Genomic DNA, 26,672 nt, shown 5'->3' with positions numbered 1-26,672 from the left:
GTCCATAGAGAAGTCCATTACAATAATCAATTCTACTTGTGATGAAGGCATGCAATACCATTTCTAATTTATCCCTAGGCAGAAAGTGGCTTATTCTCTTGATATTATGTAACCAGAAAAATGCCGCATTACAAGACTTAGAAATATGGGTCGACATAGAAAAATGCGAGTCGAACCAGGCGCCTAGATTACGCACTACCTTAACAGGCTTAATATCAATTATGCCAACACGGACTGAACTGTGATTAATTTTCAGCAACTGTTGTCTCGATCCGATAACAAGAAATTCATCTGACACTGATGATCCTGTCTGTAATGGGGTTCCATTTCATCACTCATCAGCAGCACTGTTCATCACATCGTGGCATCCTTTGTCACCTCCAGAATAGATGATTGTCTTTCCTGTCATTGTCCTGGCCTCCCCAAAACCTGTCTACCTGTTATCTTATTCAGGTCAGGAATGCTCAGTTTGTACCTTCTTGCTTCCTTCATAAGTGTTGCTGTCTTTCCAATGACATACGCTGTTCTGATGTTCCAGCTTCCTACATTGAAGAAGTCTTTGGACGCAAGCAAGGAATGTTTTATGCAACCTTGTCATGCTTCTTGCTTCTTTATGGCTTTCACCTGGAGCAGTCATAGCGACTAGTTGTCACTCCACTGTATAGAAACTGTATATCCTGGCTATGTGTTTTTCTGTATCTTAATTTAATCTCCCTTTTCCTTATATTTTTGCTCTATCCCTTTCTTAATTCCTGAAGTCATTAAGAATCTTTTGTGTCAATGTCTGATCAGGAAAAAAATTGGTTTGTCATAAACAGTAAAATAGTTTTTTCTGAAAAAAGATAATTATTGTTTTGCTGTTGATAACTACTCTTTTAGAGGGTGCTATTGTTGATTTTCCCTGTATTTGGACCATTTCATTTTTGATAAGGTGGTAATTGCAAAGAAGAGGTTCTGAAACCAACTGTCAGTAAGCTGTCAGCTGACAGGTTACTGGCAAGCTACTAAACCGACAGGTTACCGACAGTTTTCTAAAACAAAAAGTTTGCTGTAGAATAGACAGGAATAGAGTATTATACCCAATCAAAAAAGTTGTTTAAAAAACCCCAGAACAATAATTGTTTTCTTTTGTGTTACTAATTATTGGTAACACTTCTCATCACAAAATTACTGATCTATGCTCATCATAGAAAATATTGATCGTGAAATATTCTTTAAACCATATAAGCATAAACCACCGCATAACTCTTTCTTGTACAATGCAATTCAAACTCTGACAATTTTAGGGGGCATGGTACTTAGTCGATCTTTCTAATATGGTGGCAAGAATGGCTTTACTTTATTTGTATAAATACTCTGGTCGTTTTCTGCAGTGCTGGCGCTGGGCATAAGCAGTGATTACCAAAACTCAGAAGGTCATACTTTTCTATTCAATTTATTATATATCTCAGGTGCTGTATGGAGAAACAACATCAGATCACCAACTGCTGGCCAACTGTTGGTCTGTGTTTTGGCCAAACCTGTCAGCCATCTTGTCAGACGACAGTTGGCCAACAGTCGACTTACAGATGGCTGACAAACAGCCAACAGTTGGACAACAGACGGCCGACAGTCGGCAACAGGTCTTTTTCAGGAGCAGTTCTTCACAGTTACTTATATGGTTAAGGTTCTAGAAAAGCTTTGCCTTTATTTTTTCTCACAGGGACTTAAAACCTCAGAACCTGTTGATTAATGAGGTTGGGGAACTAAAACTAGCTGATTTTGGTGAGTAATGAGATGTTTCTCTAGTAGACTGTCACAATTATAGTAAAGTGTACATGACATGACAAATAATTTCTGCTTACTAGAAAGGCCTTTCAAACTACAGAAGAATGGCATTTTTCTTTTCGAAATATGTTTTTCGTTTTAGAGATATTGACATTTATCTGTTATGCAAATTAAAGCAGTGATGACGTCATATTGTTTGCAACTAAAAAATGGTAAATACTGAATAAACAATATCCCTAGAAATATTGAAGCAGTGTTCTTGAAATTTGGCACCACAAATGTGCATCACAAAAGAAACAAAATGACACTGTTGCCATAGCAACTCTTTTGGCTCCAGTCTCTTTCTGTCAAAAAACCCAAATTTAATATCCCCATTTGCAACATCTAAAGTGAGACAAAGGGTTCTACTTTGAACAGACATAGTTCCCATATTGTCTTAACTCCCATCATTAGATTGGGTGGGGTAGATGGTTCTTGGTTTGAGACAAAAACTGGGAATTTCAGTTTTTATTAAGACAGCACCAGTGACAAAACTGTTGTCATGGCAACAGCACTAAGGGTATCATTTTTGAGTTATTTTTTTTGTAAAAAAAGTACCTCTTAGTCGGCGCGTCGGGTATGTTATGGACAGGTCAATGGATGAGTGAGTGAGTGAGTGAGAGATGTATGTATGTCACACCAATCAGATTGGATCTACTATAAACAGCCAATCAAATTTCTTGTTGCAAAGGTAAATGGTATGTGAGAAGATTTGATCCCGATAGAGTTCAGAACGACCATATTCATTCTTCTATAAAAGAGGAGGAAGTATTCATATATTGGGTTCACGTCAACATTTTCTGTGGGTTAGCCTGAGGATTTTAGTTATGAACGAGATGAGCCTTTGAGGTTTGAAACAGTTCGTGAGTTAGTAGTATGCAAATTGAATCAGATATTTTTATTTTTAGTTACAAAGGTAACTTGATACTTTTGCTTTTCACAAGGAGTAAATTCAATTAGGAGGTCACGAATCGTCACTTCTAGTTCTTAGGACATGTTTTAGAGGAGACGAGACTATTTAGATTTGAAACAGTTCTAACGTTTACAATAGTAAGTGCAGGTAATGATTGTTTGTTCTTGTTGCATGCAAATATAACGAGGTATTTTTTTTTTTAGTTACAAAGGGTAATTTGACGCTCTTGTTTTTCACAAGGGAGTAAATTCAATTAGAACTGAAGAATCGTCACCACTCTTTCCCACGAGATGTTTGCTATCTTTAGTTACAAATGATAACTTGACACTTTTGTTTTTTTATATGGGAGTAAATTCAATTAGGGCTGACAAGTTATCGACTATTGTTTCCAGGATATTAAACAAAAAAGAAGCTTTCATTTCTGGATGGTTTTTACATCTCTGCAGTAGCAGTTTAATAGTTTTATTTGATGACATTCATTTCAGTCCGATATTTTTAAAGGTAAAAAGTATGAAAACTGTTCAAATGTTCTTTGAAGTCTGCGTGGCTCCAAGTTAAAGTGCAATTTAATTAAATCAGATTTTCAACGTGTCAGAGAGGTTTTTTTTTCTCTTTCTTTCTATTTGCGGTGAAGTAGTGTTGTGTTGTGTTGTGTTGTGTAAAAAGGGTAAACTTACGACTCGTATAAAATGCGAAAAGGTCTCTTATTTAACTTGAGTATTTTTGACCAAAAATTCCTCTTGGGGGTTGGAAGGGCTGTGTGATCGGTGAGTGAGGGGGTTATGCATGTGTGCATGTCACACCAATCACAGTGTGGCTTTTATCAAAGAACGAGTCAAATTGCCTGTTAGAAAATAAGATGGTATCTACATTAATCTGGAGACGTGTCAGATTACTGTAGTTTTTTCAGTCAAACATTTTATGACTTACTATTTAGCTATCTTACCATGACCGATGTAACATCACATGTACATCATAAATTCCCAGTTTCTTTCTTGCTGTACATCCCAACCAAAAAACTTGTCAAATTAACCAAATCATTACTGTAAACAGCTCCATGAATGCTCCTATCTCTGACACTTCACAAAAAAAAATAACTCTTGCACGCCTTGCATGCCTATGTTGTTTCTTTTGTGATGCACATTTGTGGTGCCAAGTTTCAAGAACACTGCTTCAATATTTCCAAAGATATCATTTATTCAGTATTTTACCACTCCTTAGTTGCAAATCTTATGACATCATCACTGCTTTAATTTGCATAACAGAAAAATGTCAAGATCTCTACAATGAAAAAAGATATTTCAAAAAGAAAAATGCCATTCTTCTGTATTTTGAAATGCTTTTCAAATAAGCAGAAATTCTTTTTCATGTCATACACACTTTAAACAAATGTCACAGTTTAGTCTCATTCCAAATTCTGTTACAATCAACTCTCTCTAAAGCAGCCACTATCCGCTCAACTCCAGCTGTCCACCTAAGAGAGGTGTTTGCCTTCTTGAATTAGTGTAATTTGATGCTATAAAAATACTGTAATTTTAGAACTGGAACAAGATCTTACAATTCCATAATCAGTCAAAACACACATGGATATCTCCATTTCTTTGACCGAGTGCCCTTTTCTTGTTACATGACATTTTAGTCATTTTACCACTTTTTGCATTTATATCCTTAACCAGAGTTTTTTTAAATTTTGTCATATTTTTCTTAAGTAGGAGTCATTTGCTACACAAGGCCCCTGCTGAAACCATGCTAGTGCTGAAAGGATCACCCTGCTTAAATAAAATTGACTTTCACTCTGACTTATTACTCGCAAAGCCAGTGCAGCCCAAGGGATAATAATATTTCTTTGAAGCATCTAATTTGGGGGTTGTGAGCCTATATGATATCACAAGTAATTGCTGCTGACATTTCAAGGGTTTGCATGGTATGCTTGTTCAGGAATGGTGGATGTATTTTGTATGGTTTTGAAGCCTTTTTTAAGCACCAACTTGTCAGACTGTTCAATTTTACACCAAACAATGTATTTAGGGTTCAATCAGTAAATTCATGTTCAAAAACCTAGGAAAGATAATACAGTATTATATGGCAAGATAGCCTTGAGGTAAATCGGAGCATTCTGATTGGTTCTATCTTGGTTGGGGTTTCGCCATACAGACCATTTCCATGGAACTGGTCATACGCTGTGTATTTTTTGTTTTCGAAAGCCGGCAAATTCAAGATTTGCAACTAAAACTATGAAAAGAAAATGTGTAAATACTCTCATTCTTTGCAAAGAAACTACCTAAAGGTTGATATTTTACAGAGCTTACAACATGGACAAGGAAGACGAATATTCACCAAGTGAATTTTATTGTCCTTGAGATCTGGAAATGTCTAATGTAGAAACTGAAACAGGCATCGGCGAAAGTCAGGAGGCCATAGAACATTTTATAAACAAACGAAAAAGGGCAAACACAAGTAAGAAGACAGCTACTGATCTGAACACTCTTCTCCATTACCTGGAAGATAACGGTATGACAAATGAAAGAATTGAAAGCCTACCTGCGATGGAGCTTGACTATCTTTTGTCCAATTTTTTTTTTATGAACACATCCAGGTAAAATGGAGAAGAGTACCAGCCAGCGACAATTTACAGTCTTCAGCGCAGAATTGTCCAGATTGAAAAAGGTTAAAATATTCCAGGATCAACAGAAACCCTTTTCTGAATTTCAACAACCTGCAGCTGTTGAGACTTCTGTCAAATTCCGTTATAAATCATTCTTGAAGTCTTGTTTATATTCAACATTATTTACCTTCAATAAATTTGTTTTCAAATTTGTGGTAGCTTGTTATTTCTGAGTTGCTTGCGTCATCATAAACATGTTACGGCGGAAGCCCTTTGAATTCAAGTGACCAGAAGCATGTTTTAACACGAAACAAACAAGCATGGCCCGAGTTCTATATAATAAACTACTTACTAACCTAGCTAGCTTGAGCTGTACAGGGGAGTATTGGCCCTCGGTCGTTTTTGTACAGACCGAGCTGTGCTCAGTCCATACTGCCATGACCTCAGGCCAATATTCCCCAGTATGGCCCTTGCACTCGGTTAGTGAGAGGTTAATATTTTTGTCACAGTAGCACTTATAGTTAAAATTAAGGGTGTCTTTAACAGGTTGTACTGTTACTGTGATATCCTATTATAGCATTGAACACAACTTGTTCACCGATGATTAGGCATTTGCATGACTCCAATATTGAACATCACCTGATGAAGAGTCGTAGCATTCATCCATAGAAGTACAACTACTAGAAAGTGCTGCCCAGAGTCTGTTTCCAGTAAACTTGATTCTTTCTTAAGTCATTCTTTCTTAAGTCTTCCTTTCCTGATTTCGATAATTGTTAATTCTGTATAACTTTAATACATTGGTAATTTTAAAGTGATCAGTTACTGAACCCTCTTTCAGATCACATGTTCCTTCACCAAACATTTATGATAAATTTCATTTACTTAACTGGTTAATATATTGTTCTAGTATGATTTTCTGGATACAACCTACCATTTTATGATAATTAACCCTTGATTATACTGCCTACATGTAGGTTTGGCCCGTGCCAAGTCAGTTCCTAGCCATACATATTCACATGAAGTTGTCACACTATGGTGAGGAAAAAATAATAATCATTAATTTTTAAATTACTTCGTTTTACCGTCTAATTTAAATTACCTTTTACCAATTCTTTCATCAATAAAATTTATGTATGACAGAAAAGAATTCTATACACTGTCCGTTTTTGAGACTGCCAACAATATCGTCTGTGAACATGGGCTCATCATGCACAGAACAAAATTCCATACTTTTGTCCTAACCGGCAATCATTCATCTTTTGCTGTTGCCAAGTTCCAGAAACCATTGCAGCAGTAGTTTAATTCACCTTAAGTTTACAGTCTTTAAATGCCAAAGGTGCTTGATGTGAATGTTGATACATGTAGACATGTATATTAAGTCTGAGTTTTTCATTATTCCAAAACAGTTTGTGTTGCAATTTACAAAGTCTTGAAGTCTTGAATAAAGTCAACTTTGGTTTGATTCTGCGTATTCTTCACAGAACTTCACAAAATTTTTGTAGTTTTTAGTAAATAGCAGAAAAGTCAGAATTCAAGTCAAGATTAAACTGAAGACAAAAAAGTATGATTGTGCATGAATGTTTCACATGACAAAACAGATGTGGACATAGTTTGCGCATACACAATAGGAAATTGAAAACAGTTAAGTTTTTGTAAAAAATTTAACAAGCTGTTCAAAGACCAGCTCTTATAGTATAGGTTTACGAAAGTTGTTGACAGCAACAACAGCAAACATTATTCTTTACAATAACTGGCCTCTTCCAGCCCAACAAACAACTTATTCTCAAGTTTGTACTGAAAAAAGAAATAAATGCCCCATCCTTAATAACTGCTTCCTTTCTGATAAGTGCCCTATGTATACTTAGCTTATGAAAAATAAATTAAGAAGAAATTGATAGTATTGTATATTTAGGGATGCATTGAAATCAATATAATTATACTTGTGTGTTGATATCCAGATAATCTTTTATTATTGCATGTTAGGAGAGAATTGATTTGTCTTTTCTACAGCATCTTTATGGTACTGGAATTTCTTCTATCTTGGGGGCATAAAATATAGCAATTCTCTGCTGTATTCTCTATGTTATTCACTCATCCAAGTCTTGCTCAATTGGTCATACCCTGCCTGACATCACCTTAACATTGTCTTGTTGAGTCAAATAGCATGATTGTCTGCTGATTTTTAGGTATCGACCTCCAGATGTTCTTCTTGGATCAAAAGATTACACAACTTCATTAGATATCTGGTGAGATTAAGGAAAGGTTTTAAATAAAACATTGGTTCACTTTTGAATTTTCAGTATTTATTGTTAATTATTATAATGTTATTATAAAATATGCAGCTGTGTAGTTGATCCTGAACACTGCAATACCACACAAAAAAAATCGGTAAACATCGCAATTTTGCAAAAAAAAATTCACCAAATACCACAATACTTCAATACTTCAATACCGAGTCAAAACTTTAGAGCAAATGTAGCAATTAAGAATTTGCAGGGCCCTGGAATTTGTTAATGAACATGAAGTTAGGTTAATTTCTATTTAGACAACATAATCAAAACAAGTAACTTCCATTACCCTTTTCTGATTGCAACACAAGGAATTGCAGTTTTCTGTTACCATGAGAGCTAAGTTTCATTGGGAATGTCCAATCAGAAACTGGAAAAGGCTCAGAAAACATTGGAGGACTTGAAGGATAATTTCTAATACCGTCCAAAATGGAAAAAAAAAAAGAAAAAAAAACGCGTCCCACAGGTTTGGAGAATACTGCTATACTACATTTCCAGATTATAACTACTGAAATACCATAAGAAAAATTGTCCAATACCGCAATACCACAAACCCCAATGTCCCTCTCTTTCAGGGTAGTTTTCAGGAAACTAGATTATAGTTACCATAGTCAGGGTTACCATACATACACATACAAACATACACTTTATCTAACCTTGGATTTAATAAAGACCAATGATAAAGGAATGAAGCATGTCCATACTCTTTAAATATAAAGTATAACAACAATTCAGGGATGTACACTGACTGCATGTCATCCATTTTTAACAGATCTCCATTCATTCAAATGGTTTCATGCCTGCCATCAGTTAAGAGACAAAAATTCACTCTGGAAACCATTCCTTATATACTACCTGCCCAAAATGAAATAGTGAAATCTGTTGGCCTGTAAGTTTATTTCTTATCAAATATCAAAAGTGGCTTTGACCCACCAAACACAGAGAATGAGTTATGAAACAGTGGTAATTTTGAGACTACTTTGCTAAGTTCTTAATAGAGCTAGAGAGGGAAACAATATTTTGTATTGTAAAAGCTTATGAAATATTATTTAAAAATTCGGTTATCCTCTTCAGGAAGCTATCTGTTACTGAGGCTGCTACAGGCGGTAGTTCTGAGGGGCTAGCAGTAATCAAATGAAGTTGCAATTTGCATGGTTGAAGTGGAAGCCTACACCAGCACTAAAAATTATTGTTTGTACCCTTTAAAGACCAGAACTGCCAAACTGAGAAGAGCATGAAATTTGTGACAGCACTATAGCTAATTAGAGATTTTTAAAATTTGATGACTAAGCAGTAATAGTGGAATTCTACTGGTGTGCTAATACTATCGGGTTATTCCAGAAAAAATCCAGACCCTGATGCCCAGTGAATGGGCACATATTTTAAGCCCCCCCCCCCCCCACCTCCTACCCAGATTTCACGAAGTGCTAGGCCCCTCCCCCCCACCACTGGCCTCTAGATTTCCAAGGCAAAATACCCCCTCCCGCCTGGATTTCCAAAAAATTTACGAGCCTTAAATGTAATTTCTTTTCTATAAAATTATATGGAGACATCCAGACGATGCTCTTGTGTAATTTCTAAAGCTTAAACAAATATTAAGCTTACAATTATTCTTTGGAACTCAATAAAGCAAGCTTATTAATATGAAAAAGTTTTTGGACTCTCTTTAAATATTATTTTAAAAAAATATTTGAGTATTGTGCGGGATTTTGCAGAATTGGAGAATTGTGCATTATGTTTTGCAACCAAGAGCATGTCGCCATGCTTACTATTTGAAAAACAATCCGTTCTTGCGGATTTTACATGACTGTATGTAGACTGTACAAGACCAGTGAATTTTGAAACTCTTTTCTATGACAGCTATTTTTGTCAACAGTTACGTTCAGCAGAGCATTGGGCAATGGTATGACAATACAAATAGTGTCAGATGTTACACACTCCTAGTGATCTTTGTTGCGACAGCTAGGTTTCTTCATGCTTGTCCTTTTGTCACATGTTTTCTGCATGTTTACTGTGATCATGGAGAAACCTGTGTAGGTAACTTGACGTATCTCAGGAAAGAAAGCCATGAGGACTGAAATACTTCAATTTTTTGAGTTATTTTTTTGTAAAAGAATACTTCTTAGTGGGCGTGTCGGGTATGTTATGGACGGGTCCATGGATGAGTGAGTGAGAGATGTATTTATGTCACACCAATCAGATTTTATCTACTATAAACAGCCAATCAAATTTCTTGTTGTAAAAGTAAATGGTATGTGAGAAGATTTGATCCTGATACAGTTCAGAACGGCCATATTTATTCTTCTATAAAAGAGGAGGAAGTATTCATATATTGGGCCTACTTCAACATTTTCTGTGGGTTAGGCTGAGGATTTTGTGGGCAGGTTTGATAATCATTTGCAACTGGATAATCAGTCAAAGAAACATAGTGTTTGGCATATAACTACGAGCATGCGATGAAGGGTGAGCTTTCCCCATTAGATAAGTTTTTGAATTGAGTCTTAGCCACTCTACCACTAGGTTTAAGACGTGAATGAAAAACAAGTTGATGTGCGTGGTTTCTATGATAGGATCAATTGTATTTTAGGGGGGCGGAATGCACTACTGGGAATGTGAAGAGGTTGTGACCAGGTTAAAGTCGTTTGCATGTTGTATTGAAAACCTAAGTATTGCTGCAGAGTTCGTAATCTTATGAGTGTTCTGGGCATGTCATTAATTTCAGCATCCACTGATAAGTTTCAGTGTGAAAAGCAAAGAGACTACGATTAATTTGGTCAACAGAAGGAATGGTTCTTGCTGACATCTGGAATGAGAAGATACGTTTTAATGAAACTAAATCTTTTCTCTTCAATGTTATCAGGGTTTTCGCTTATTCACGTTAATAACTAACACGAATTGTAGTTGAAGAAAAAGGAAATCATTTTTGTTCAAGATAACTTTAGTGAGGTATATGAAGTCTTGAGCATTTTATTGTATTAAACACAAGGACTTTGGCAATTGAAAAATAAAGACTGACATGTATGTTGCCAGTTTGATTTTTAGTCCGGGTTTGGAGCAGAGTGTGACAGTTACATACATACATCAGCCAGGGTTGTTTTAGAGTGCATGATGTTCAGTGTAATGGTGGCTAGTTATGAACGAGATGAACCTTGAGTTTTGAAACAGTTCATGAGTTAGTAGTATGCAAATGAAACGAGATATTTTTATTTTTAGTTACAAAGGTAACTTGATACTTTTGTTTTTCACAAGGAGTAAACTCAAATAGAGGTCATGAATCATCGCTTCTAGTTCTTAGGACATGTTTTAGAGGAGACAAGACTATTTAAATTTGAAACAGTTCTAACATTTACAATGAAGTGCAGGTAACGATTGTTTTGTTTTTGTTCCATGGAAATATAACGAGATATTTTTATTTTTTAGTTACAAAGGGTAATTTGACACTCTTGTTTTTCACAAGGGAGTAAATTCAATTAGAGCTGACGAATTGTCACCACTTGTTCCCACGAGATGTTTGCTACCTTTAGTTACAAATGGTAACTTAACACTTTCGTTTTTTATATGGGAGTAAATTCGATTAGAGCTGACAAGTTATCGGCTATTGTTCCCAGGATATTAAACAAAAACGAAGCTTTCATTTCTGGACGTTTTTTATGTCTCTGCAGTGGCAGTTCAATATTTTTATTTGATGGGCATTTTATGACATTCTTTTCAGTTCAGGTAAAAAGTATGAAAACTGTCAAAATGTTCTTTGAAGACTGTGTGGCACCAAGTTAAAGTGCAATTTAATTAAAACAAACTTTCAATGTGTCAGAGAGGTTTTTTTCTCATTCTTTCTATTTTCGGTGAAGGAGTGTTGTTGCGTTGTGTTTGTAAAAAGAGTAAACTTATGGCTCATATAAAATGTGAAAAGTTCTCTTAAGGTCCGGTAATACGGGCAACATTTTTCTTCAACTTTTCTTGCAACTTTGTTGCATTGCAAGTTGAAACCCTCTATTGCACGTATTACCACGTTTGTGACCACCTTGTCTTGGAGCAAAATACAGTGTTGCTAGGCTGCAGAATTCTTCTTAGTTAATCGTGTGTAATTAAAGATGGCACCTTCTTTCCTATAATTTAGTGTTTCCACGAACTTCCACTTTGACTTCTTGTCGTCATTTTCTCCTTGATTTTCTGTGCCAGCGAAGTTCTGTCAGTATGAAGCTCAGTGTCATTTCAGATAGCTAGGCGAAAAGTTTCCTTTTTTGCGACAGTTCTTCCACGCCTTTTGCCTTTTTTGCTGCTTGTTCTGAAGGGCCAAACAACACTGACTATGATAGCCCTTGAGGTCTTTGTACAGGGCAAATTTCTGACTTTCCAAGAGTTACTCGTCTACTTCGAATTCACCCTCGTCTTCATTGTCCGCCATGTTTGTTATGTTTGTTGCGTTGCCACGCTTCGCGACAGTCAATCACAAGCGTTGAATTCAAATTTGTTGCGAGACAAGTTGTAGCTTCAGTGGTAATACGAGAAGCAAAACTAAAATTTGTTGCAGAAAGTAGAACTTGGATGCTTACCATTTACAGACTGAAACCATCCGGTTGGAAATTTCAGGCAAAAACATTAAACAGTTGAATACCACGTTGCGAGAGAAGGAATTGCTATAAAGTATATCCACATCACCTAGAGAGACTTAATAGAGCAGAAAATAGCATCACCTCAAATCACAGCCCATATTTTCAGAAGCTTCCCAAATGGAATGGCACGAACCATTTGATTTTCCAACTGGAATTTACAGTTTTCCCATGTAAATGGTAAGTACCCCTTGAGTCTACTTTGGGCAACATGTTGCCCCAACTTGCAACACTGTATTTTGCTGCAAGACAAGTTGGTCACAATCAGGGTAATACGCGCAACAATGTGTTTCAACTTGTAATGCAACAATGTTGCCAGACAAGTTGAAGAAAAATGTTGCCTGTATTACCGGAAGTAGTGTTTTTGCGTTGTGTTGTGTACATGTAAAAAGAGTAAACTTACGACTCGTATAAAATGCGAAAAGTTCTCTTCAGGACGTTTGCGCTAATTGTTTCTGCGCATCCTTACTGTGCACGCAAATTCACACACATCATGCATCGAGCGCATGCACTACGTACTAAAATGAACAATGATAGGGCAGATGGCCATTGCTATAGCTTTGCGTGGATTTAACGATCTTGAACATTCGGTGACCCCTACTTTTCTTACCAGAAACAGATTTTATTTACAATTATCGCCACATTGTCCAAAAATGGACAAAAAATCAATGTGGGAAGTTAAAAAAATTTCAAGGTTTCTGTCCACAGGGCATCGAATCCTGCCATCTTGCGGCTGCAAGGCATGTTAAACTATGGTCCCTAAATGTGAACTTGTTCTTTAAGAAACCTCGTCAGTTGACTAAATTCACTTAATAGGTCCACTTAAACAATATTTGGCAGAGAACATTTCACTTAAAAGATCTAATTGCAGTATTTTTGAGCTTACAAACACTGTGGCCTTATTCGCTAATGAAGCCTGATTTTTTCAGATTTAGGGTGTTCTTCCGGGCATGTTCCCTCCAAAACAAAGTCAGTGACCCCCCATTTTTTTGCCTTTTTGGCAAAAGTAGATCATTACCTTTCTGTGTGGGAATATTTTGGGCGCGAACGTCCTTAACTTGAGTATTTTTGAGCAAAAATTCCTCTTAGGGGTTGGAAGAGCTATGTGGTCGGTGAGTGAGGGTGTTATGCATGTGCGCGTGTCACACCAATCACAGTGTGGGTTGTATCAAAGAATGAATCAAATTGTCTGTTAGAAAATAAGATGGTATCTACATTAATCTGGAGATGTTTCAGATTACTGTTACAGTAGTTTTTTCAGTCAAACATTTTATGGCTTACTATTTAGTTATCTCACCATTACCGATGTAACATCATATGTACATCATAAATTTCCAGTTTCTTTCTTGCTGTACATTGTACATCGCAACAAAAAAACTTGTCAAATAAACCAAATCATTACTGTAAACAGCTCTATGAATGCTCCTATCTCCGAGACTTTTAGTTCACAAAAACAATAACTCTTGCATGCCTTGCATGCCTATGTTTTCAGATTCAGAGAGTGCTCGTGTCACATGTGATACATCTAAAAGTTCGAGGTTACCAGAACATTCAGTTGGAAATGATTCCTGAAAAAGATTTTTATGTTCAAACCCCCATTTGCAGGGATTTGCATAGCATTTGACACCTTGTTCCAAGAGAATTTCAAGGAACCCTTCCATTGGTGGGGGGGAGAGGGGGGATTTTTTCTGGAATGACCCATTCCTAAAATATGCGTGCCTGCATTATTGTATTGTTTCAGCCATTAATCTGAAGTTGGGGTACGTCATCTACAAAATGGCAACATTTTTTCTTTTGTACGCAGTATCAGAGTAAAATTTTGAAATACCACTGGGTCAACTATTCCAGCAACTAAATCAAAGTGCTCTATGAGCAAACTCAAGAATTTCATAGTGAATGGTGATTGATAAGAGAGAAGCAAAAATCAAAGCTTTAACTGGAAACTAAACTTTCACAAAGATCATTTCTCAAGACTTCATGCCCACAGCAGAAAGATATTTAAAAACTTTTGAACCAACACTGTTATACAATTTTAATAGGAAAAACCAACCTTTTCAAGACTTGTCTTAACCCATTGATGCCTGTGCCGCCCGTAACCGCCCGTGCGAAAAACTCCTCCATTTCCCTGTGCCGCCCGTAACCGCCCGAAAAAAGCACGTGGGGACAATTGCCTTTCCTACCCTCCCTGAAGACTTTTTGGTTCTCCTATTGTTCTATTGTTCTTAAGGACAAATAAACCAATCAGAATGGGCTTTCTGAGCATATTTTTAGAGGACTTTAGGGGTCATAGAAAGACGGTTTTTCCTCTTAAAATTGCGCGCTCGAAAAGTGCAGGTAATCATGGCGCGTTGCGGGCCAAATCTAAAAACTTCCAAGGTCCTGTTTTCATTCCTGACACGGATAAATTACTGATTTGGGCTTTAAAATAGAAAGGAAAAATACAAATCAATGTTTAGGTGGCCTCAGAATGGAGGATCAAGGAGTACAGAGTCCTCAAAACTTTCTGGTGAAGAAGTTTTTCTTCCTACAACCGCTGCGAAAACATGAAGATCGGAGCGCTTTCAAGTAAGTTTTGACGACAGATCGCAGATTGAAAGCAGCTTTTCGGACTTAAGAAACAAAAATGGTAATGTACATTATTACTTTGAAGTTGAATTCAACTTTCGAAACGATTTGTAAAGCCACGGGCATTAAAATGACTACAAAAGCGGTCGGCCAAAACTCAACCTTTCGCGTTAGTGTGAAGAATAATTTGCACATACGGTTCATGCAGCGAAGCACGTCTGCGAAATTTTGAACAATTTTTTGCTTTTAAATAGGTTTCCTCGCCTCAGCTTGAATGAAAATTTATTGTTATTGAACTTCCTTTCGTATTTCTTTCATTTAGTTCCTTGTATTTGGGAACTTTAGGTTTTAAAAGTGAACAGTAATTTGCACGCTTGATTTCCGCATATTTGATTTACGGCGACCTCCAGGCACTTTGTTTATTTAGTTTATTCGCTTCGTTGAAATATTTTTTGGAGTCTTATTCAGCTGTTACAGAACCGCTGAGAAAAGAACTAAATGGCCGCTGATTAACACAGTTGAAATTCGACTGATCTCAAGATAATTCGCTTGTTTTTGTCGTCTTTTTGATTTATGACTTTCATCTTTCTTTTGCAGCGTCGTAATATTTTCGTCGTGCGGCGAAAAAATTATTTGATTTCTTGTTTTCAGATTGAGTTTTAAATGAGTTCTTCGCTTTTATTTTTCGTTGTTTTCTCAAATGTTAGCCGTTATAGTACAAGAATGAAATTCTGTTGAATTTGGTTTCGTTTTTGTCCTCCAAAGTCAATAATTACTCACTTTCGCAAAGTCAATTTTCTCAGCGTCTGTGGGACATTTTGTCGCGCGGAAAAAGAAATAATATAATTTCTTGTTCACTTATCAGTTTTACACATCAGGTTGAGTTCTTTTTGTTAATATTTTTTAATATTTTGACCCTTCAATTATTCAACTTTAAATAAACAATGTCTTGAAACCTGATCTTGTGTCTGTGGTTACTGCGCATATGGTTTATTTTTGTGCTTTCGCTCGCTCTGAAATATTCCAAAAAACCGCCAGGGAATTAGGGGTGGGTCGCGGGCAATTTCGTTCAGGCGTCAATGGGTTAAACCTGATGTACACCTGAACGATTGAGATTAACACTTTCCCTGACCAACAAATGAACTAGAAATTTTAACACAATGATCTGGGTCGTTTGAACTAACAGTTACAAGCTGTCATTAACACACTATTAACAACCATTTAATTTGACTTATTTGAAATAACAGTTCCATTTTTAGCACAACACTCCCACTTACATAACCCATTATCCCAGAGATGTCAAATGAATCAAACAGCTTCTCCTTATAATTATATGGAATACTGGTCTGAAGAACCGTGTCTGGAGGGAATGTAAACATTGAACAGTTCAAATATAAAAGTAAGTTACAGTATGATTTATTGTTGCTTCATGAAGTAAATTTGTAGTTTTGTTTGGCTGGCCAAATTCTCTTGACCTTTGTAGGGACACTACATGTAATTTGATTTCCCAACACCTTCAGAGAGAAGTCATAAGTGTTGTACACAAAAACCATGAGTAGAAATTTTGGTTGTTACATTGCTGGACTTAAGATCACATTGTAAACTACTTTGTCAGCATGATAAATAGGTGTACACAAAAGGAGATAAGCATCACAAGACGCCGACAGATTTCTAATTCTCACAGAGGCCCTCTGCAGACAACAACTCTAGATTGGACTCAAGCAACAATAAATCATAGCTATCTTCACTGTTTTTACTTCAAATTCAAACTTGATGAAGAGTCTGCCATTGCCAACATTTTCCCCTAGTGTGCATGTGTGAATCCATTTCTGTTAACCAGTATTCCATGAAAGTTGCTGCTGTTTGATTGGCAGAAGTGTATTACAAAGAATGTTTTGATTTGAAGGTTGTGTAGTCATATTTGTATAAATGAAATTTGGAAAAGCACTGCTGAGACTTTTGCCCTGTTATTATGATTGTTGTCCCTGTTGTTATTTATCGACATTCAAATTCTACTTTGAATGTTGATAAATAACTGAAGATGATTATTAAAAGAAAATAAAGATATTTAACTCTCAATTTCTATGAAGTCTTTCTGTGCATTGACTATCGTTTCATTAAAATCTCGAGCATGATCTCATCAAATAATTTATGAACAGTGATTAATGCTGGTAATTCTGGCTTTTTGCTTAGGGGTGCAGGATGTATTTTTGTAGAGATGATAACAGGAATTGCTTTGTTTCCTGGAACAGGAGATTATATTGCCCAGCTCAATAAGATATGGCAGGTAAGAAATGATTCCTTTGTAACATCCTGAGAATGGGTAGATCTAGATCTGTATGGGCAGAAATAAATTGAAGAAGGGAAATGAAGCTATGTGAGTTATCACATTACAAAACACTTCCAGTAAGTGGGACAAGTGATGGTGGTCATCTTGTCTGCTAAATGTAAACTTGTGTGTAACATATGGATATGAAATCAATCCAGACCATCACGTATTTGATTGGGAAATACAGAAACAGATTGTCTGTCAGCACCAGCGATGAACAGAGAAGCTTGTTACAAACTACAGCTATGGCAGACTGTAAGACCTCAGGACCAAGCTATATTTTTAATTTTAACACCCGACACTTAACAATTACGATAATAATGCAAGCTACTTAACAATAAACAGTATCAATTGGCGTTGAACACTGTACTTGATGCTTACTGGTAGCACTATTGATATGCCTGGGAACACCAGGAATTCACATTTAGCACTTTTGATTTGTTTTTTCCTGGCACAAATGGCTCCCCATATTTGCAGGCACACATTAGAAGGACATATGGGAAGAAAATTATTCCAAGCAAGAGAAACAGAAACAGGAATGTGTCTCTTGTTTAATATCAGCAATTAAATTTGCAGGAGATTCCAATGCAATGTTGTAGATTGCACGCTTGGGGCAGAGATGAAATCACTCACAATTTTTACCGGTAATTTGAATCGCTCATGAATACACGTAATGACCGTACAAAATCGCATGGTACATGCATATCCCAGGCTTTATGAATGTCCTTGCTTAACAGAACATTTTCATTCAATATTGTGTTGGGTTAGCATTTCTCAAATTTGATCATTTAGCTAAGGCTTTAGAAGATACGCACAACCATTGAAACTACTTGAAGCCTGAAATCAGGGTCTGCAAACTCTGCATTTGACAGTCTTGTTGACTTACAACATTAAATTGGACTGTGGACTTGCATTTTAATAATATGTTTCTGTGTTGAGATAATTCTTTTCAGAAAATGCAGATGAAAAATCAGTGATTTGAAGGTATATGGTAACCTTAAAGAAGCTTTGGTTATAGCTTCTTGTAATTTTTTCACTTTAAAACATTAGTTTTTTATATGAAAGGGGTGATTTCATATTACACAGAGGTTAGCTCATATCAGATATCATTCACTGCTGGGAAATTCATGCATTTGCTCATAGAACACTTTGATTGTTTCTCTTGGATTAAGATTGCAGGAACAGCAACAGAAGAAACATGGCCTGGAGTGACCAGATTTCCTGAGTATAATGCAGGTAATGATCAGTAAACTTTGCCAAAATTGCAGCGATTGTGGGTGAATTTTTAGACGCTACTCATTTATTTTGAATTAAATTGAAAAATGTTAATTGATTATTGTTAATAGTCGATTTTTAACTTTTAGTACATTTAAGAGGGCCACAAATTTGTTAGTTGATAAACTATTACGTGTCACCCTCGATAAATAAAGTTTTGATTTGATTTGATTTGATTTGATTAATATACATGTAAGTAAACCTATATAACAACATGCACTATAAACTGAAAACCCATGAAATCCTTGAATTTATTCATGGTAAATTCATGGGAATTTAAAAAAAATTTAATGGCATTTTCATGGGAAAATGAAAGGATTTTTCATGGCATGTAACCCTGAAAAAAAGCATGAAAAAACGTTAAAAAGCCATGAATATTTCACAATTCATGGCCCATGAAACCCCTTAATTTATAGGCAAAGCCCTGAAATACCCATGAAAAAGCCATCAAATTTAGGAATTGTTTTTCATAGCCTTTTAGTGGTTTTCATGGTGTTGTAGTTCACAGACTTTTCTTGAGGCACTGAATTCATGGCCATGAAAAAACCATGGCTACCATTAATATTAAAAATTTTTAATGTTAATAGATCATGAAAAATTGGTAATTCAATGGCCTTCAACTATTTTCATGGGGTAAACAAGAAACACATAGACCATAAAAACTACATTAAAATAGTATGTGACCTCTGGCCTCAAAATCATGGTAATTCAAGCACCAATTTAAAATAAATTATGAAAAATTAATTACAAATTGGTTGGTACACAGGACTACAAGGCATGTATCTTTGGCTGATATAATTGACTTTATTCAACCCTTTCAATGGTGTTTAAGGTTACTCCAAATGTTAGCAGGGATACTCTTGCCAATTGTGTGGTTCCAGAAAATATCCATATCCCCCATGGAGGGTTTTTTCCAGTTTGACCCCCCACCCCCCAGGATTTTCTGTTCCAGGGGACTTTACAGTACCCCTCCCAGCCCCTGGAATTTCCATGATTTTTCTACTTGGGTCCTCTACGCCTTAAGCTTCAAAATTCCATATCCATAAATAACAAAGTTTAACTTAGTTTAGCTATAAGTAATTAATTTATAAGTAACATGCCTTGTTTACATTAATTTAGATTTGTTTGTGGACTTTCCACCTCAGCGACTTGGCATTGTTGCTCCAAAGTAAGTGGTCAAATTTAGAATCTATACTTTCCATTGTTGTAAACAAGAATTATCTCTCTAACCCTGGTTCTTGGCTGAAGGAAGTTAAATTCAGAAAGCCTTGGGTGTGTTTTGTCTGTACCTGAGAGAACTAAGAAAATTGTTTAGGAGCTCAAAAACTGGAAACTTGCACGCATCATTACAGTGGTACTGCAATGACACATCACTGCACTGACATACCTTAAGTTTCTTCTCATGTGAATATTGATCGTGAGACAGGATAGAAACACAATATGAAAACTGAGACAAGCAGCAATGGTGGCAGACCCAAATTTCTGAGCTTTGCAAGTGGTCTTGAATTATTCATGTAAAATGACAAGGGCCGTGTAAAGTAGGAAAAGCGCAGCATGGTGCAAGTGAGACGAAATGAGCACCTTAAGTAAGGAGCAATTGGCATTGTTATACCCCCCAACTCAAATATGTTTCCTGATTGGAGAACATGTTACATGTGATGAGTTGAAACTCGCTTACTCCCTAGGGGGAACAAAACTCATTAAGTCCTAGGGAAACAACAGCTTGAACTTTTGACTTGCACGTGATCAGGTTGTGCACCTTCAAACAGCGGAGAATTTGTGTGCTGGTCATCCTGATGTCAAAAAACTATGGAAGTTGGGCCATGTTTCTCACTAGATACATCCTTGGAGATCTAGGGGCTGCTAGTTGGGACGAATAGTTTGTGGCAAGCGACATTTTTGGGCGAAAGTTTACAACAATAGCGAGAGAGCCCCTGGGCACTCACTCTTACAGAACCAGTTCCAGAAGGATTTGAATTCCTTCCACTGATGGATAGCGTAGACGTGGATAACGTAATTCTTTAATTATGTGACTCGTGTGACCACTTTGTTAGCCCTTTACTCATGGAAAAACCAATTGAATTTAATCATGACTTTTGAGAAAGAAAGCTGTTGTTGATAGTGTTACTGTCATATCATTCGTATCATTCATGCCCATACATATCCCGAAGAAAGTTCCAGATTAAGACCATTACATCATTGGAGATTTTACAACGGCTAAGAGCAGTGGTGCAATAATACAGTTTGTGTTGACCAAGTGATGTGGTGTCTACAATAATCAATGAATCATCAAGGACTGCTTTTGAATGTGCACTACGTTGCGACTGTAGTGCTAAGAAAACAGTGAAATTTTAAAAGTGCAGCTATAAGATCTAACAGATCTTCTGGTTTTGTTCTGTTCCATTATGGACAGTGTATGTTTTGAAACTAGTGCCAATGTTCCCAAGTTTTGGCTTCTTATGCAACCTCATTCCCTGGGTCTCTCTTCTTCACACCCCCTGAAGTAAAGAAAAAGAGAGGGTGAGAAAAAGAGACCCCCTGGGAACGAGTACATGTAAGATAAATGCATTTCTTTATACATTGCTTTTGCACAGTGCTCTCACTTCTTTATTTACTTGTTTACTTATTTGCATTAATAACTACATACACCCATGTGTGTACATATGTAGGCTTATCTGTAGTATACACTTCCTCTTGAATGAAATTCTGCATAGCTGGCTACATGGTATGAAGAGACTTGTTAGTTGAAGCTGAAGTTGGCAATTTATTCAAGTAACCAATAAGTTGTGAATCCAAATGTATTACCCTCTGTGTAGCTTGTACTGTGTAGACAGCATGTCAGGGTCTCTTCATATGAGCCGGGTAACTGGGCTGGCTCAGTTACCGAGACAAGTTTTGTTGTCTGATCATATGGAAAAAGACAGCTTAGCTGACTTAGGTGAATTCAAGAAAGAAGACCAAAATGATACCACATAAAGTAGTATTGTTTGCAGCCATTGCAGCTTTGGTAAGTCTCATAACTTAACTAATAAATCTTATTGGTATTCTTCTGAAGTAGAAATATATACAAGGCAAAAACATGCCATTTTGTTTCGTCCTGGATACCCAGGCTGGAGTGTTCATCATACGAGAAAATTCTCATCTTGGTTGTAGAAACCGAGATCTCAGTAACCTGGCTGGTCCACCTTCTCATATGAACACACCAATTTTTTAAGGTAACCGGGCCAGCCTGGTCAACTGGGCTCATAAGAAGAGGCCCTCAGATAGCTTCTCCTCTAACATATACAGGGTACAGTGTATAACTCACTGGGTACCATGCAGTGCATAGCCACCCGTTTTCATTAAAGGGCTTGATGTGGCAGGGTATTCTGCAGTAGCTCCAATATGTTCGTGTGCGCATACTAACCTACTTCATATAAACGTATTTACTTCTAACTTGCAACCACTTACATACTTATTTACTTACTTTTTTAACTGAAGGCTGCTACTTTTGACTGGTGCTGAATCTCTAGCCACAGGAATGGTTCAGGTAAACCATAACACACCGGCCTGCATGATATCATCTTGTGACTACAACTACCAAAATTAATTTACTTGCTCCTGTATAATTTAAATTTTTAAACCACAACAGTGTTTACATGAAAAATTCCTAATTGGCAAGAGAAAAGGAAACGTGAAGGATTCTGGTAGTCAAATGATGCTGTGACCAAGTTAACTAGCAAAATTGCATGATTTTAAATGAGACAGCAAACTATAGCTTTACATTGCTTTCAAAACCTGTGATATCCTTTCAGTCGAAACACGGATTGATGTTTGCACAAGTGATATCTGCTGTTGGATGGACTGCAGTAATTTAAAGTTAGACCAGGATAAAACCAACATTTTATTCATCCATTCAGTTAAGAGTTCAGTTCATTTTGGAGAATATGGGTCTTTAATGTAACTTCACCAATATTTTCCCCACAAACCTCACACTAGTTCAGTAACTTACTAGATGATTGTATTTCATGAGTTGTGCTGTTTTGACAAACCTGTAGTGAGTCAAATTATGAAAAACATGTACTTTGTATTATTCAACTGATATCACTTAGTACGAAAGAAAGTTAGAGTTAAAAGGAGTGTGGTACTTGCCGTACACTTGTTGTTTCCATTGCAACTAATCTTGAGAACTTGCTCAACAAAATAAATTTATGCCATAACTATATCATTGGATTATTTATTTATGTTGTTATCATTTACTTGAACTAATTTACCCCAAGATTTTAAAATTTGAAAGGAAATGTATTTATAGATGTATACATTGTGTTGGTGGATGGATTTTATAAATTGATGAAATGGGATTACTGTTATTTGTTGTAGTAGTCACAACTACATTGCTATTTTGTTCTGTAGTGTGTTCCAAGAAACAGAATATCTGCCACTGATGCCATGAGACATGCATACTTTAGTAATTTACCAAAGGAGGTGCTCACATTACCTAATGGTATGAGAATTTTTGTTTTGTTTGACATAAAGAATTTGATCATCCATTCTAGATACCATTTGTCTAAGATAATATACAATAATTATTGTGATTCATAGGTCTTGTGTATTGAAGGCATCAACGGTTGAGTGTCCATCAACACTCTGACATTGATCAAAAGGAACAACACTCGATTGACAATCGATTGACTCTTGATCAACAGCTTGTGCTAACAACAGATTTTGTTCTCATACTATTGAACATAGGACCGAACTCTCTTTTCTGCAAGGCTTCATTTCCTTAAATGTAATATATGTTTCCTGTAGAAAAACTTTTGACAACATAAGATTTTGTAAAACATTTTAAACTAAACTGTGCATGTAGCTATATTTAAACATCATGTCAGGTTTTTGTATTCTTGGTCAAGTACCTCATGTGTGACTTATAACCCCTTTCTCAGTACTTTCAGTGATATCAGTTTCTAAGCTAGAAAGTGTGCTATCTCTAACACAGTAAACAGGACAGGTAAATGTGAGGTTGTATTGCGTTGTTTCAGAAATGACCATACCCCTCCCATGGAAGGTTTTTAGTTTGAACCCCACCTCCATGCCCCCTGGAAATTCCAGTCTAACTACATACTTTCCTTTATAAATTTGGGCTTTTGAACCCCCCCTCCCCCCCCCTCCCCCTTGGAATTTCCATTAACCTTCCTTGGGGTGGAAATGGATATTTTCTGGAACTGCACATTGTTTCCTACACTCTAACTATCCATGTTTTATTTTCAGGGTCATCAATATTTACTGTAGCTGCAATTCAGCTATGCAAGGATGAGGAGTAAAAGGTCAGTGACTAATCTCATGTTAACTGTAAGGCTAATTGCAGCACCAAATGGGTAACTGTCTACTGTAGTGTGATTTTTGTCCTTTTGAGTTTTGAGGTTTTTTGGAAAAAAAAGAAATTATTCCTTATTTGTCGGGTCTGGGCTATGTTAATGGGTGGAGGAGTGAGTGAGAGGTTATGTATATCACGCCAGTCAGATTGGGGCTACTATGCACAACCAATCAAATTTCCTCTTGTATAGGTGAAACGTGAGTGTGAATATTTCATCCTGATTTTAGAATGGCCATCTTTGATTTTCTTAAAACAGGAACAGGTTTTCTTGTAGTTTCCTTATTTTGAAATTTGGAATGCTGCATTTCACTGTAGTTAAGTCCAGGACTTTGTGGGTGGGTCTCAGAATAATTCTGAATTTGATAATCAGTTGAGGAATCAAAGTCTTTGGTTGCCTGCGAGCAGGCTCATGTTGGAGCACAAGTGCGAGCTGCAAGTGCAGAAATGAGCAGCGAAGCGAAGGGATGAAGCTGCGAAGCCAAGGTGCAATCAAGACTATACTTTGCATTACTTGTAATTTTGAATGTTATGAGTCTTATACTGCAGAATGCAGTATTGGGATGGTGAAGGAACTTTTGTCGATGATGGTATCTACCAGGTTTCAATCAATATCGTTTCTATTATGTGCAGCTCATGAGAAAAAAGGACAGTACCAACTAATAAAACAAAAACTAACGTCTTTTCAGGAGCTTATAGGACTATTTGGAAAAATAGATCTTTTAGCAAGGGCTATTGGAATCCAGAAAGAAAACTGGGGGTAGCCTGACATATTTTCAGAGGTAATGCAGGATCTCTCATAAAGTGGCAAAATATTTTCTCTAACTTACTTTTTTGTGTGACCAAAAAGGCTCTCATGCTGGCATTTGGAAGGTTTGTGTGACAAGGAAACTTTTATAAAATTTATACAACCTTTCTGGTGTCTGGTTGTTTTAAGTCACAATTTGAATTAATTCCTTACTTGAATGAAACCCCTTAAGGTTTTTGTTAAAAAAAAATACTCTTTAGAGTAGTAGATATAGCTAGCAACCTTTGTGGCATTTCAGGTATAAAAGTATGGGATCGCCTAATAAAAGGTAGACGTGGCTGCATTGCAGTTTGTTGATCCCTCAACATTAGTGTACACTTAAACATCTAACAGTTTGATCTGATGTTATTTTTTTTTATTATTTTCAATTTTTGGCTTACAACAATTCCCGTACATAAACCCACCCCCTGTTATAATACCCACTGTTTCAGTGGAGATTTGGGAACCCTTTTATTAGGCAATCCCATACTTTTACACCTATATCTACTGCTCTAAAGGGTTTTTTCTTTTTGAACAAAAAGGAGACCAATCTGGTCATGGCTGGACATTGTTTGACCCTTAAAAGTTACCATAAGCAACCAGGCCTGTCCTGTCCTAAATGTTTATTGTTTTGTAGTATTTATTGTTGTGGTCTATCCTAAACCAAACAAAAGATAGTTATGTTATGTCCTATAATAAGAAAATAATGCATTTTTAAGGTTCAGAAAAGCAGCTGAATACATTAATTTGGAATAACAACTCTGGCATCCACTAACATTTTTGTCTAGACCACATGTGTGCATAATTTTGTTTGTGAAAGAAGGAAAACCATCTGCTATTTGATAGTTACTAAATATTATAATATAGATGGGACCCTGCATCCACTCTGATTGGTCAAAAACCCATGTTTTATCAGAGTATAAAACATAGAAAAAGCATATTTAATTGTTTTTCGCCACCTTATCTCTATATCATAAAGCAAATGAAGAAGCCTAAGCCATGTATTACACTGTGATTAAACACTCTGGACATTTGAGAACACTCGAGAAACATAGAAAACACTCTACATTTTTCATTTTTCTACATTTTCCTTGTGTTTTCAAATGCCCGTCGTGTTTAATCACAGTGTAATACATGGCTTAGGCTTCTCTATTTGTTAAGTAATTGTGAATGGTGTTTGTGGATGGTTTTGTAGAAAGTACGCTGAGAGTGGGCTCACCTTTGAGTCACGTGCATGAGCGGCAAAGAGCAAAGCGATCTGATGGAAAGGAGTCTGGAGAAGAGGTGCCAAGAAAGTGAGCCTGCCTTGATCTCTGTAATTTGTTCATTTCTGCTTTGCCTGAGTGAAGTGAAATGCCATTGGCTGAAACGTGGAAAACTGTCAATCTGTTATGTTTGATGAGGAGCAATTAGATCCCCATGGAGTCGGTAATTTATCGCACATTCTCACAATAAAAAATAAGTCATCCACATTTAGAGTCAGAGAAATAGTTGAGTGCACGCATTACTGAATGTTTTAACAAAGTTCCAGTCTATCTCATTTCTGGGTAAATATCAAACTAAGGAGGGAGCAGGAAATAGCAGTTGAAAGTATGTTTATGAATCAAGATGTACTTGTTGTGTTGCTGACTGCACATGGAAAGAGTTAAATATTGCAAATGTATGTGATTGTAAGCAGGCAACGAAACAACACAAAGGTGTTTGCCATTTTACAAGTAAGTAAGTGTTAAGTACTTAGCTGATTTGTTAGTATTGCATCAACCAAATAGGCATCTTTGCTCAAACGCCACTGACAACCTGCAACTGTACAGGCCAGTGTTTAGGACAAAAAAACTATTGTGGTCACGCTTTTTCATCTTGCGCACTCATGCTTTGGAATGACCTTCCACTAGTCGTGAGCAGTGCCCTGTCCATTGTCATTTTTAAAAACAGACTTAAAGCATTGTATTTCATCTTTAAGCATGCCAATCTTGTTTGTTGTTTAGTTTTTACATTGTAATTGATTATTGTAAAGGACCCTTGATCCTAATTAAATTATTACTATTTTTTCTAAGAGCATGATTGAGATTTTTGATGTAATGTGCTAGAAATAAATTATTATTATCATTATCATCAAAGACCAGACTGCCAAAGAAAGATCACTT

The 26,672-nt window shown here is 36.4% G+C and overlaps 1 protein-coding gene across 2 annotated transcripts in view; it reads left to right on the top strand.

Annotated features, from left to right (window-relative positions):
• The window catches only part of LOC110051294 (cyclin-dependent kinase 5 homolog), a 71,501-nt gene that overhangs the window by 41,214 nt on the left and 3,615 nt on the right, over positions 1-26,672 (top strand). Inside the window, exons 10-19 of one of the 2 annotated variants that reach the window (XR_016206818.1) lie at positions 1,703-1,764; positions 6,299-6,359; positions 7,511-7,570; positions 16,981-17,074; positions 18,289-18,352; positions 19,511-19,559; positions 21,872-21,920; positions 22,784-22,874; positions 23,639-23,694; positions 25,724-25,823. Coding sequence is in view for 1 of the 2 variants with exons in the window: in XM_020757329.2 (XP_020612988.2) it covers positions 1,703-1,764; positions 6,299-6,359; positions 7,511-7,570; positions 16,981-17,074; positions 18,289-18,352; positions 19,511-19,559; positions 21,872-21,920; positions 22,784-22,874; positions 23,639-23,691 (583 nt within the window). In the remaining variant the exon portion in view is untranslated. The remainder of the gene's footprint in view (positions 1-1,702; positions 1,765-6,298; positions 6,360-7,510; positions 7,571-16,980; positions 17,075-18,288; positions 18,353-19,510; positions 19,560-21,871; positions 21,921-22,783; positions 22,875-23,638; positions 23,695-25,723; positions 25,824-26,672) is intronic. The other variant, XM_020757329.2, reaches the window with a different exon arrangement.

The sequence above is a fragment of the Orbicella faveolata genome, unplaced genomic scaffold, assembly GCF_042242905.1.
Source record: "Orbicella faveolata isolate gen_17 unplaced genomic scaffold, um_ofav_v1 contig_15, whole genome shotgun sequence".
Taxonomy (NCBI): Eukaryota; Metazoa; Cnidaria; class Anthozoa; order Scleractinia; family Merulinidae; genus Orbicella; species Orbicella faveolata.
This window is presented reverse-complemented; position numbering and strand designations above follow the sequence as displayed.